Source organism: Lagenorhynchus albirostris, chromosome 2, assembly GCF_949774975.1.
Source record: "Lagenorhynchus albirostris chromosome 2, mLagAlb1.1, whole genome shotgun sequence".
Classification (NCBI taxonomy): Eukaryota; Metazoa; Chordata; class Mammalia; order Artiodactyla; family Delphinidae; genus Lagenorhynchus; species Lagenorhynchus albirostris.
Genome location: NC_083096.1, coordinates 179,406,265 through 179,418,825, shown reverse-complemented (window position 1 = coordinate 179,418,825; position 12,561 = coordinate 179,406,265). Strand labels below are relative to the sequence as shown.

At 53.2% G+C, this 12,561-nt stretch overlaps 1 protein-coding gene across 1 annotated transcript in view; it reads right to left on the bottom strand.

Moving 5' to 3' along the window:
- SLC2A5 (solute carrier family 2 member 5) overlaps positions 1 to 12,193 on the bottom strand; it is a 60,537-nt gene extending 48,344 nt beyond the window's left edge. The window contains exon 1 of the mRNA XM_060141526.1: positions 11,773 to 12,193. Within this exon, the coding sequence (XP_059997509.1) occupies positions 11,773 to 12,155 (383 nt within the window). The 5' untranslated portion in view covers positions 12,156 to 12,193. The remainder of the gene's footprint in view (positions 1 to 11,772) is intronic.
- Between the last annotated feature and the right edge of the window lie 368 nt (positions 12,194 to 12,561).

The following is a 12,561-nucleotide window of genomic DNA, read 5'->3' as shown; positions in this document are numbered from 1 at the left end:
TGCTGCAATGGCGACACAGCTGGGATTAGGGCTGAGCCCCAAGGCCCCTCCCCAGTGGTCCCCGCACGAGTCTCCTCGCCAAGCCTTTTAAATCAGTCAGGGGGACACACAGAAGCTATGTGGCGGCCCGGCAGGGTGGTTAAGAGCTTGGACTGCGATGCAGCAGGCTGGGTCCGAGTCTCGGCCCTGCCCCACGTGGCTGCAACACATCCGTGTTTTTCTCCACAGAGTGGGGATGATCACGGTGCATGGAGCAGAGCATCGTTGCTGGTTGTCACAAGAATAAACTCATCAGCGTTACATCCAGCATGCGGGACAGGGTGAGCGTGTCCGCATTTACGACCAGTGTTGTCAGTGAGGCTTGTCCCCAGGTCCCAGGATCCGGGCCTGCGGTGTAGCCACCAGGGATGATGAGGCCTGCGCGGTCTCTGCCCCCAGGAGGACACACGGGCCTACGTGGTAGGTCAGCCGCCCAGAGAACAAGCAGTAAGTAAATAGGACAGTGTCATCAGGAAAACGTTTAGTTCAGAAACTGGTTCTGTCTTGAGGGCTCTGTGTAAGGAATATCGGCTCTTTCTGAAAGAAGGTCGTAGAACAATGATGAGGCCACAGTTGCACTTAGTCTGTTACCAAAACGAGGCTACAAGGGCTGTGATTTTATAAGGGTCTCCAAATGCCGCAGGGCCGGGGACGAGGCAGGGCAGGGATGGCGAGGAAAGGGAGAAAGTCCGCTTCCTGGGCCCAGGAAAGACTTGGTACCTCCTCCCCTCACTGGCCTCTGCAGGAGGGACCAGAGCCTGGGGCGGGCCACTGGGTGCCACCCTCAGCTCTGCTGCCCCGACAGCCCAGCAGAGGCAGAAGCAGCACATCCTCCTTGAAGTCACAAGAGCACGGAAGGGGCCAAAACCCCATAGAAATTAAAGGATGGTGGGGACTTGCCTGGTGGCACAGGGGTTAAGAATCCGCCTGCCAATGCAGCGGACACGGGTTCAAGCCCTGCTCCGGGAAGATCCCACATGCCACGGAGCAACTAAGCCTGTGCGCCACAACTACTGAGCCTGCGCTCTAGAGCCCGCGAGCCAGAACTACTGAGCCCATGTGCCGCAACTACTGAAGCCCTGTGCCTAGAGTCTGTGCTCTGCAACGAGAAGCCACCACAGCGAGAAGCCCGTGCACCGCAACGAAGAGTAGCCCCTGCTCGCCGCAACTAGAGAAAGCCCACGCGCAGCAAAGAAGACCAAATGCAGCCAAAAATAAATACATAAAATAAATAAATTTATTAAAAAAACAAGGATTATGAGAAAGGTACCAAGTTACACTTCAAATGGATGGAGTGTGTCTATTTTAAATGTTTGTGCTATGCAAAGTTATTGATCTGGTGAGTTAATATGTATTAGTATCAAACCAAAGGGTTACTGTTTTAAAACTCACGCCATCCTGGGATTTTAGGACAACACATGTCAGCTATAAGCTCCACGAGGCGAGGGCCATGTGGATTCACTGCTCTATCTTGGCATCTACACCAGTGCCTGGCACACGACAGGGGCAAAACTAGGACCTGCTGAATGAATGAATGAACGAATGAATGAACTGAATGAATGAGTGAACAAATGACGTTTGAACCAAGTGACTGAGACAGCTTTTCCCAATTTACTCTTTAAATATTCACTGCAAGGACTTTACTGAAAGGAGATGAAAGGCTTTTAAAGGGCTGAACCGGAAATCCTGAAGTTAGAGATGGGAGAGCAGTGCTTAGGGACCAACACCCGGCAGGACTGGAGCGGAGGATTCCCACCCCAGCGGGATGGGAGAGCACAGGCTTGGTGGGAGGAAGCAGCTTCTTTCCCTCCTCAGCATCCCTACGGCCCCTGGGGACCAGGGCCCCTGGTGACAGCCCCACATTTCACAACTTTAGGTTTGTTGTACAAAAGCTACCCAGTGCCGTATTTCCTCTGTGTTACTGGGCTGTGCCTGGAGCTGAATCTGTGATGGAAAATGCTAGAGGGAAGCCCAAATAGACGGCTTTGAAAGGGCTGAGCGCGTGGGTTGATCAATCAGAGCTGCTGTTTGAACTCAAGCACAGACAGCAGCTCTGCTGAGGCCAGAAGCTGCCTGGGGAGGTACCTGAGTGGAGGTGGAAGAAAAGGTGACCTCAGAGAGCAGTGGGAATGGAGTGGGAGGGACGGTCTAATAACCCCGCCAGGCAGGCTCTACCAGACTCGTAATTTACAGGTACGGACAATGGTGTGCTGGTGATGTTTTAACATCAGAAAGCCATCTACGCACGCGCGTGTGTGTGCGTGCGTGTGTGTGTGTGTGTACGTACACAAACATAAACTGATTATGAATTTTACTGATCTAAAGGACGCGGGGCACACAATTTGTAAATAATAATAAAATACACAATACTCCTTATCGTACATTCCACATAGCCAACTGATTCTCACAGGAGGCTTCTGTTGAGTTTTGCAGAACTCTGGTATCTGCAGCCAACCTGCGGTCGCAGTCAGCCAATGAGAGTAGTTCCGTGTTGAGAAGGTGGCTGACCTTTTCATTTTCCTTAATGACTAAGATGGAAGTGAAATGAGGAAGACCTGGGGGACCAGACGAGAGCTGGGACTTCACTGGGTCGACTTGACGTGAGCAACCTCTCTGTGGATCAGGTAATACTTTTCCAACACTAGAAGAATGTTTCTTCTTTTTTCCTGCTCTGGGACATGGCCCCTTCTCATCACCTCCCCCTGAAATATGCGGCTTCCCACCTGCCCCGACGTGGCTGCCGCCAGGGCTTAAGTACAGAGACAAGAAACACTTTTGCATTTCATCTTTACTACTAACACTTTCTCTATCACTTTCTTAAATCTAGAACAGGGGTCCAGCAAACTAGGGCCCTCAGACCAAATCCGGCCCCATCTGTTCTTTATTTATTTATTTTATTTTTTAAATTGGAGTATAGTTGATTTAAAACGTTGTGTTAGTTTCAGGTGTACAGCAAAGTGAATCAGTTATACGTATACATATATCCATTCTTTTTTAGGTTCTTTTCCCATATAGGTCATTACAGAGTACTGAGTAGAGTTCCCTGTGCTCTACAGTGGGTTCTTATTAGTTATCGGTCTTATATACAGCCATGCGTATGTGTCCATCCCAAGCTCCTGATTCAGTCTGTTTTTTAAAATAAAGTTTTACTGCATACAGCCACACTCACTGGTTGTACATCATCCATGGCTTCTTCCAAGCTGCCAGAGCTGAGCTGAGCAGTGGCATCGGAGGTCGCATGGCCCACAGATCTGAAAATACTATCTGGTCCTGTACAGGACAAGTCTGCTGACGTCTGCTCTACAAATCAACAGAAGTATAATTAGGGGACTTCCCTGGTGGCACAGTGGTTAAGAATCCGCCTGTCAATGCGGGGGACACGGGTTTGAGCCCTGGTCCGGGAAGATCCCACATGCCACGGAGCAACCAAGCCCGTGCACCAAAGCTACTGAGCCTGCGCTCTAGAGCTCACGAGCCACAACTACTGCCCGCGCACCTAGAGCCCATGCTCCCCAACAAGAGAAGCCACCGCAGTGAGAAGCCTGCGCACCACAACGAAGAATAGCACCCGCTCACCGCAACTAGAGAAAGCCCAAGCGCAGGAACGAAGACCCAGCACAGCCATAAATAAATAAATAAATAAAATAATTTTTTTAAAAAGTATAATTAGGACCTAAGGAGTTTTGAGTATGTTACTTTTGTTTTTAATGCAATTTATTTAATTGTAAGTTTATATAATTTAATTTTTAACGATGTTCTATCTAACAATCAGCCCACAAAATGCCCTGAAATTTAACAATCGGGTCCCACAAGCCAGCTCCAGGCCACCACCGGACAGAGGATGAAAAGGATAGGGGGCTGAAGCTGCCCCGCCCCAAGCTCTCACCTATAGAGCCAGGAGAAAATCTCTTTGGCAACCTCAATACGCCAAGCTGTTCTCTGGCCAAGTGGCCACCCTGAGTTTTAGGTGGTGTCCAACTCTGGGAGGAACTCTACAGAGACATGTGTGACCTAATTCTCACTTTCCAGAAACGTCTACTGCTAATTTCTGACATGCACCACCTAACAGTTTTTTATCCCTCCAAAAAAATAAAAAGCAGCCCTCAATCAACAAACAAACAAAATCAGAACAAGTAAGATACAGCTTAACAACAGCACATGAGAAACAGACCAAGGGCTGTAGCTGACTGGGACCCAGAAGGTGTTTGGTCGGAGGGGTTGCCCTGATGCCCAGACGTGGGTGATGGAGAATGGCCAGCAAACTGTCCTGCCTCCGTGTGGACACCTGGGACCCACATTCTAAACCTGAGACTGTGAAGCTGTCACCAGAGCGGGCATGTGAGGGCGTGCTGGGCCTGGAGCTGGGCCTCGAGTACTGGAAGACTCTTGGGGACGTCCTGCTAGCAGAGCAGACTCAGGCGGCTGAAGGAAAGGACAGGCATCCTGCTCAGTCCCAAAGCCAAGGGCTAAACCGGCAGCGTCCCCCATCAGGGGAAGGAAGCCATGTGACCGCGTGCAGGGGATGCTACGAAAGGCACTGAGGAGGGACATGGTTAAAGCAGGTGACCAATGAGGCTCCTTCTCTCCAAACCTGTGATGCAGGCAGAGAAGAAGCATGGCTGGGGTCACCTAGATGGAGGGGGCCTGCAGACCACTCTCTGAGCAGAATCCCCCACTTGGAGGGGCACCAAGAGCTGCTCCCAGAGGTGCCCAGGCCCCAGCTCTCACGTGTGTTTGCGTGGAAACCGAGGCCAGACTCCAAGTTGGCTTCCTCCCCCTTCGGAGGCAGTTATAGGCTGAGTATGTCCCCTCCTGCCCCCAAATTCCTGTGTTGAAGTCCTAACCCCCAGTACGTCGGGACGCGACGTATCTGGAGACAGGGTCTTTAAAGAGGTGATTAGGTTAAAATGAGGTCACTGGGTGGGTCCTAATCCAATAGGACAGGTGTCCTTGTAAGAAGAGGAGATTAGGATGCAGGCACTCACTGAGGGACGACCGTGTGAGGACACAGGGTGCAGACGGCCGTCTGCAAGCCAAGGAGAGAGGCCTCAGCGGAAGCCAACCCTGCCTACACTTGGATCTCCGACTTCCAGCCTCCAGGACCGGGAGAGAAGGGATGTCTGTTGTTTAAGCACCCCACCCAGTCTGCAGGCTTCGTCAGGGCTGCCACAGCAGATGAGGGCAGGTGCTCTCTACCAACTCTGGGGGAGAGACATGCCAGGGCAGGGGATGGCAGCCCAGCCCTGGGACACCCCCTGACACCCAGACCGGCAGAGCTGGGGGCCCTCAGCAGGCTTAGGGGAGGGGTAAACTGACAAACGCCCTGCAGACTGCTCATGAGCTTGGCTTTTGGAACTCGACATTCACTTTGTTCTTCAGTCGCCCCATGAGAAGTTGAAGCACCGTGGGATCAGGCGGTCCGTGAGCAGGCCGTGTCCCACACCTGGATTCCGTGGCATTTGTCAGACGACCACAAGAGGCGGCCGGTGCCCCCGAGAGCAAGGCTCTGGCTTTCCTTCAGAGTTCCTGGTCTGCCCAGCTGGGGATCTTCTGAAACAACCTGTCCCACCAGTCAGGGAGGGGGACACCTGTGGTGACAGAGCCGCTTTCACAGTCAGGGCTGGGAACACCCTTCCCCCTCCGCACCAAGGGCTCAAGGTCTGCTCAATCCACCGCTGGATTCCTGCACGCCCCCCTCCCCCCAAACCTCACCCTTCCTACAGATCTCTGGTGCGGGGTGGCACCTGATGGGAGGCCACAAGAGGGTCTTCTCCCCCAAGCAGCAGAGCCTGGCCCATGTGCCTGGGGCCTATGGAAGGCCTTGAATGTGACCATGACCCCAAGATGCTCTGAGAAGGAAACTATCCGGCAACCATGTACCAGTGTTGAAAGCTCCTGGGAGCAGGACGGAGCCGGGCCCGGGCCGGAGGGATGCGGCTGCAGGGGGCGCAGCCTGGTGCAAGGAGTCCAGGCCCGAGGAGGCCGCCTGGAGGTTTCTGCCCCAGCAATGGGCTCTTATTGTTATGGGTGGGGCAGGGGGCAGGACGTGGGAGTTCAGGGTGTCAGGCACCGGCCAGGCCACTGCGAGGTCGGTCGCTCGGTAGCCCTGGCCGCAGAGGTGGGGAAAGGCGTCCAAGGGAACTTCTAAACACTCAGCCCCTGGCACGGGCCTCTGCAGCCCTGGCTCTGTGGGTGCCAAGGAGCACTGTGCAGCACTCAGGGACGCTCTCCTGCCCACCTGGGCCCGGGGTAGACTCTGACTCTGCCCCGGCAGGGTCAAGGGGCAGCCTCTGGTGCCGCAGCGGGTGTCCCACGGACACGCAAATGCAGCGCAGAGACCTCACTGCAGCAGGGCCCTCAGCAAGCAAAGCCGGTTTAGCTCTTGTCATTTTGGGGAGCACTGTCTGACGTGGGGTGCTGTTCACACAACCACTGGGTTCCCCCCCATTCAGACACTGCCCACTTGGGGCCTTGTCACTGGGCCCCGCTGTGAGTGAGCCAGTGTCTGATTAGAGAGCTTGCAGGCTCTCCCCTTCGGGGCCCACGGGTCCCCTTTTCTCTGCGCTGGAACGTCCCAATCCCCACAGCAGGGGTTTTCATGGTGAACTTGGGATGCCATAGACTTCTCTCTTCCTCCAGAGCCTCCAGCAAATGCCAGAGGGTGGGTGGGCACGTGGGCCGGGGGTCATGCCCACACCTATCCCCGCTTCAGTGGGGCCAGAAGAAACCCAAAGGCTGCTCGAGGCTGCCAGCTCGGCCTGGGCTCCCCTTCTGACGCGGCGAGACGAGGCGCCCCAGTCTGACCTCCCCCCGCAATCACAGGACACACCTGGCCCAGCGGTGAGGGGACAGTCCATGACCCTGCCGTACTGGTTCAGAAGGAGCCCACCACCTTGCAGGGGAAGAGGGGCTGAAGACTGCTTTTGATAGGCAGGTCACCTTCTGCAGGGAGACAGAGACGGTTTCGTGCTTATCTTATCTGAAAGGAAATGACCCCGCCCATAGCTGCTGCAGGCTAAGCTGTCCAGCCCTTTCTTAGGTGAGAACTGCAAACACACGGTCACAGATGCTTATCCACACACATGTAAGATATGGGTACAGACTTAGAAAACAAACTTGTGGTTACCGAAGGGGAAAGGGGGGTGGACAAATTAGGAGTCTGGGATTAACATAAACACACACACTATATAAAAGAGAGAAACAACAAGGACCTACTGTATAGCACAGGGAACTATACTCAATATTTTGTAATAATCTATAAGGGAAAAGAATCTGAAAAACAATATAAATATATAACGGAATCACTGTGCTGTTCACCTGGAACTAACACGACATTGTAAATCAACTATACTGCAGTCCATCACTAAAATACGTGGTGTCGGGACCGCGCCGCCTCCACAGCTAAGACACAGTAGAAAGGGGCTTATCGCAGGGCTTTCCTTGAACACAGAATATTCTCACACTTTAAAAATGCGGCAACATCCGGAAGAGTCACCACAGAATGCTGTCGGAATCAGGGGATGGGAAACCCTTGGGTGAGACTTCGAGGAGTTCCAGGAGGTGAACGGGCAGATAACACCTTGACCAAGCAATCAAAGTGAACATCACCGGGAAACGGAACAAATCCAAGTCGCCAGCCACCACCAGGTAGCAAGCGAGAACAGGTTTCTGTGAGATTCCAGCCCAAGGTGCAGATACTGAATCCACTCCCGAGGAAGCATCAGGCAACCCAGGTGAGGGAGGACATCCTGCACAATAACGGGCCTGTACTCTTCAAAAAGACCAGTCGTGAAACACCAAGGAAGACGGAAACACTGCTCCCGACTGAAGGAGGATAAAGAGACATGAAAACCAAGTCCCTTTGCTATCGGCGACCTTATTAGACAACTGGCAAAACCTCAACAGATCCACAATCAGATTTTGTTTCTTACCAGACACACACACATATTTCTTTTTTAGTTGCTTTGCCTTTTTCCTTCTTCACATAACACAGTCAGATATTGGCACTGCTCCACGTTACTCTCTGCTTTGGGGAGGTGTACGTGGTCACGCAAGAGACTGTCCTTGTCTTTTGGAAATAAATGCACACTGAAGGATTTAGGAGTTGGGGGCATCAGGTCTGTAACTTACTTTTTTTTTTTTAATTTTGTTTTTGGCTGTGTTGGGTCTTCGTTGCTGCACACGGGCTTTCTCTAGTTGTGGCAAGCAGGGGCTACTCTTTGTTGCGGTGCGCGGGCTTCTCATTGCGGTGGCTTCTCTTGTTGCGGAGCACAGGCTCTAGGCGTGCGGGCTTCAGGAGTTGCAGCACATGGGCTCAGTAGTTGTGGCTCACGGACTCTATAGAGTGCAGGCTCAGTAGTTGTGGCGCACGGGCTTAGTTGCCTCCCGGACCAGGGATCGAACCGTGTCTCCTGCATTGGCAGATGGTTTCTTAACCACTGCACCACCAGGGAAGTCCCTGTAACTTATTCTTACATGGTTCCAGGAAAAAAATAATTGGAGAGGATAAGTAAAGCTAACATGGTAAAGTGTTAATGATGGGGGGAATCTGGAAAGTTAAAAATAAACGATTGTTGAATTATCTCTCAGTTTAAAAAATTATTATCAAGGCCAAGAGACAAGATGGAATCCTAAAAGGGGCACTGACCTTGAAGTTCTAACCCTGAGCCTCCTGCTAACAGCTCTGTGGGCTTGGGAAGGTCTCATCAGCTGTGGCTGGAGGGTGATCATCTCTGGGTGAGTCCCCTGGGTTATGGAGGATCAAAGCCTGATCCCTGCAAGACCTCAGGAGCCTGATGCAGCTTGTGATGCCAGGCAATTTCTCTGAGGATAAAGTCTAAGCTGCCCTCCTTCCCCAACGAGATAAAAGTCTTTCTGTAAAGGAAACTATGTCAGGCATTATGATGGGGTCCCAGGGGCCAGGCAGGCGCTTTGTGGGAACTTGCCTGCGACTCTCTCCAGCCTCCTGCGGTGCATGGCTGCATTTCGTTTTATAGATGGCTTTTCCCACTTAACGTTGTATCATACCGTTTAAAAAATATATGACTTATAGAGTTCATGGCCAGTATCTACTGGCAGCATAACACTTCTGGGTGGGGTGTAGTCTATAACTTACTGAGCCCCGACTTTTTGAACATTTAGGTTGCTTTCAAATTCTCATCACTGTGCTGGCTAACAATGCCACGCAAACTCCTTTGTACGTCCAACTTTGCATGTAATTTGGTTTATCTCCTTAGACTAGATGCCTACAAATAGGATTGCTGGGACCAAGGGGTATGAACCAAATATTTTCTACGTGGATTATTCCCACTTACATGGCCAATAATAATGTAGTAAAACGCCAGTTTCCTCTGCATTTATCACATTAGTATCCTGACTTACTATTTTTTTCCCTCTAATTTAATGAGAAAATGGTACCTCACTGTTGTATTGTTTTGAGTATTCATACTTTTACTATTTCGTCAGAATGTCCTTTGTCCGTTTCTCAAGATATTTGTCAGTTTTTTTTTTAAAAATCAACTCATAAGAACAGAGAGAGCAACCCTTTGTGTTGTCATATTTTAAAATATTTTCCGGGGGACTTCCCTGGTGGTCCAGTGGTTAAGAATCCGCCTTCCAATGCAGGGGATGCGGGTTTGATCCCTGGTCAGGGAACTAAGATCCCACATGCCGCGGGGCAACTAAGCCCATGTGCTGCAACTACTGAGCCCACGAGCCACAACTACTGAGCCCGCGCGCCACTAGAAAACCTGCGTACCACAGCTAAGACCCGACACAGCCAAAAATAAATAAATATTAAAAAATAAATAAATAAAAATAAAATATTTCCCAAGACTGGAAGGTTTGAAGAAGAGGACTGATTTGCAGTCATTTGAAATGGTTAGCGAGTGGGTGCCTGGGCTGCCAGAGACTGAAGATGAGATTTCCCATGCCAAGAGGTCCTTCAGCAGCAACAAACTCATCCCCCAAAGAAAGACACCGAAGAGTCCTTAGCAATACAGTCTGGGAGGACCTAGGTCAATACATGAACCTGTTGGACAGGTCTTACCAAGTCTCACACCAGCAACATGAGTGCTGACTTCTGACTGGGAATAAACTGTCAAAGTCCCTTTCTAGCTTGGATACAAGTAATTTTCTTTCTTTCTTCTTTTTTTTTCTTTTAAGAAGCAGGTGGATCACATTCAACAGACAAGACAAACAATTCGCTTCCCTTTTATGGCCAGAGAAGGACACATGGGCTTTCTTAGGAGGCCTTCCCTAAGCATCACAGAAAACATCCCTAGAAGTGAAAAGAAAGGTTTCTTAGGAAATGTCTTTTCTATAGGAGCTGCACCAGGTTCTCTTTATCACTTGAAAAATACGTTGTATTCAGTATTTTTCAAAAGAGGAGGAAAAAGACAAGAGAATCTTGCAAAGAAAGTCTTGGGCTCCTTTTCAAGTACACGTGAGCTCCACGCTGCCCACAGCCAACCAGCCTGCCAAGGACGGGGTCTCCGAAATGGTTGGTGGGATCAGGTTGTATGCGGGAGGGGGGGAGGCAGCCCTGCTCTCTGTGGGTCTCTGCAGCACCTGAGGCACATCTGAATGGCTTGCTACAAACATTTTGACTTGAACAGCCGAGAAGCAGGCCGTTTAGTTTCCCAGGGACCAGCTGGCCTCCATCCAACAGCTCTGAGACCTGGAGGTCAAGTGACTATTGCAGGCTTGTGACCTCACTGCTGTGACACCCAGGTGACCTGTCTCTACCAAAGTGCTGACTATCTTCAGTCCCTTGGAAAGAACTCAAGTATTTAACAGAGAGGACCTATAATTAGGGCAGCATTTGGTACTCTTATCTGGAGGAAGGAGAAGAGGAAAGAAGCTCTATAAAATTCCTGCCTTGGGTTCACCAGAGGACACCACCAGATGTTTGAATCTTGAAATTACACCAGGAAGGGGCCAACCTTCTTCCATAGATGAGAGTTACTTGGATGAGACCCTTCAATGCCAGGGCAGGACAAGGCCTCGGTTTTCTCTACCCTCAGAGACTCCAGGCCGCTGGCTGCCCTCTTCCAGACCAGCCTCTGCCTCTGACCTCAATTTCAGAGTTGCTGAACTCTGGAAAGAAAGTAAGATCATCTAGAACAGAGATAACAAGAGATTGGGGCCTGAGGTTTAGAGATGAGCAAAGATAAACAAGACTGTCCTTCCTAAATATTACAGCTGAAGCACTGCATCTGGCAGAGGGCTGGGTGGACGGCAGCCTGAGAGTGGCTGAATGCACCACACCTAACTCATCTCCCAGCCTGACCAGCTGCTTCCCCCGATCCCCATGGTCAGCAGAGATGGCAGGAACGCACTGAAGCAGGAGGCCAAGGGCCCAGAGTGGCCTCGCCAGCTCTCCAGGTGCTTCCAAGTTACCAGGGCCACGCTCTGAGGGCGAACTCTGGCCCCTCGCACCTTCCAGGGGCTGCGCTGAGGCGCCCACCTCACTGGGAGGCTATGGCGGGGGCCGCCTCAAAGGGGCGCCCCCTGCGGCGATGTTCAGGACAAGTTCATCTCCCAGGCAAGACTAGCATCATTCTGCTGGCCCAGGGCTGTCCCGGGACAGGAGCAGACACTGCCCGATGGGCGCCTGGCCAGGGGTCCAATCAAGACGCAGGGCCCAGAGGGTGGCCAGGGCCACAGGGTCAGCAGACAGGATCCAGGCAGGGGTCACTGGACCCGAGGGAAAGCAGCGTCGCCGCCACCCACCTGACGACGTGGAAAGCCCAAAGCAGGCGGCCGTCTCCGGGGCCGCGCGGGGTGCGGACGATGCTAAGATACAGGTAGAGGGCGATGGCCACCGTCCAGAAGAAGGAGCTGGTGTTGGCGAAGGTGGAGAGCGCGCCCTGCAGCACGCAGTCCCACGAGGGGCCCTCGAAGTCCTGCAGCACCCCGTAGAAGTAGGAGGCGGCCGAGAGCAGGTCGGCCAGCGACAGGAAGAGCAGCAGGCGCCGCGCCCGGCTGCGCAGGTCGGGCCACAGGGCGTGCGTGGCCACCAGCAGGCCCGAGCCTAGCGCGGAGAGCGCGCAGGATAGCAGCACCACGGCGCGCTCCGACGGCACCAGCTCTGTGGGAGGCGCGGGAGGTGGCATGGCCAGGAGCGGAGCGGGCCGGGGCCGGGTCGCCGCCGCCTCCGCCGTCTGGGCACAAACCAACGAGCCGCTCACATCTCGGTGCCCGCCCCGCCCGCGTCTCGGCCCCTCCCGGGCCCTCCAGGTCCGCCGCCCAGCGGCCCAGCGGCCCCGCCCCGCCCCTGTTCCTAGGCCCCGCCCACGCCTCCCGCCACGCCCCCGCGCCCTCCACGCTCCACCCCGCGGCGCCCACGTCCGGACCCCGGCCACGCCCCGCCCCCGCGCCCCACCCTCGCCCTCACACCACGCCCCTGCGTTCTCCACGCTCCACCCCGTGGCCCTCGCGTCCCGACTTCGGACCCGCGGCTGGCCCCGGAGCCTTTCCCGCGAGCCCCACCCACGCCCCGTTGCCGCGTCCCTGTGCCCG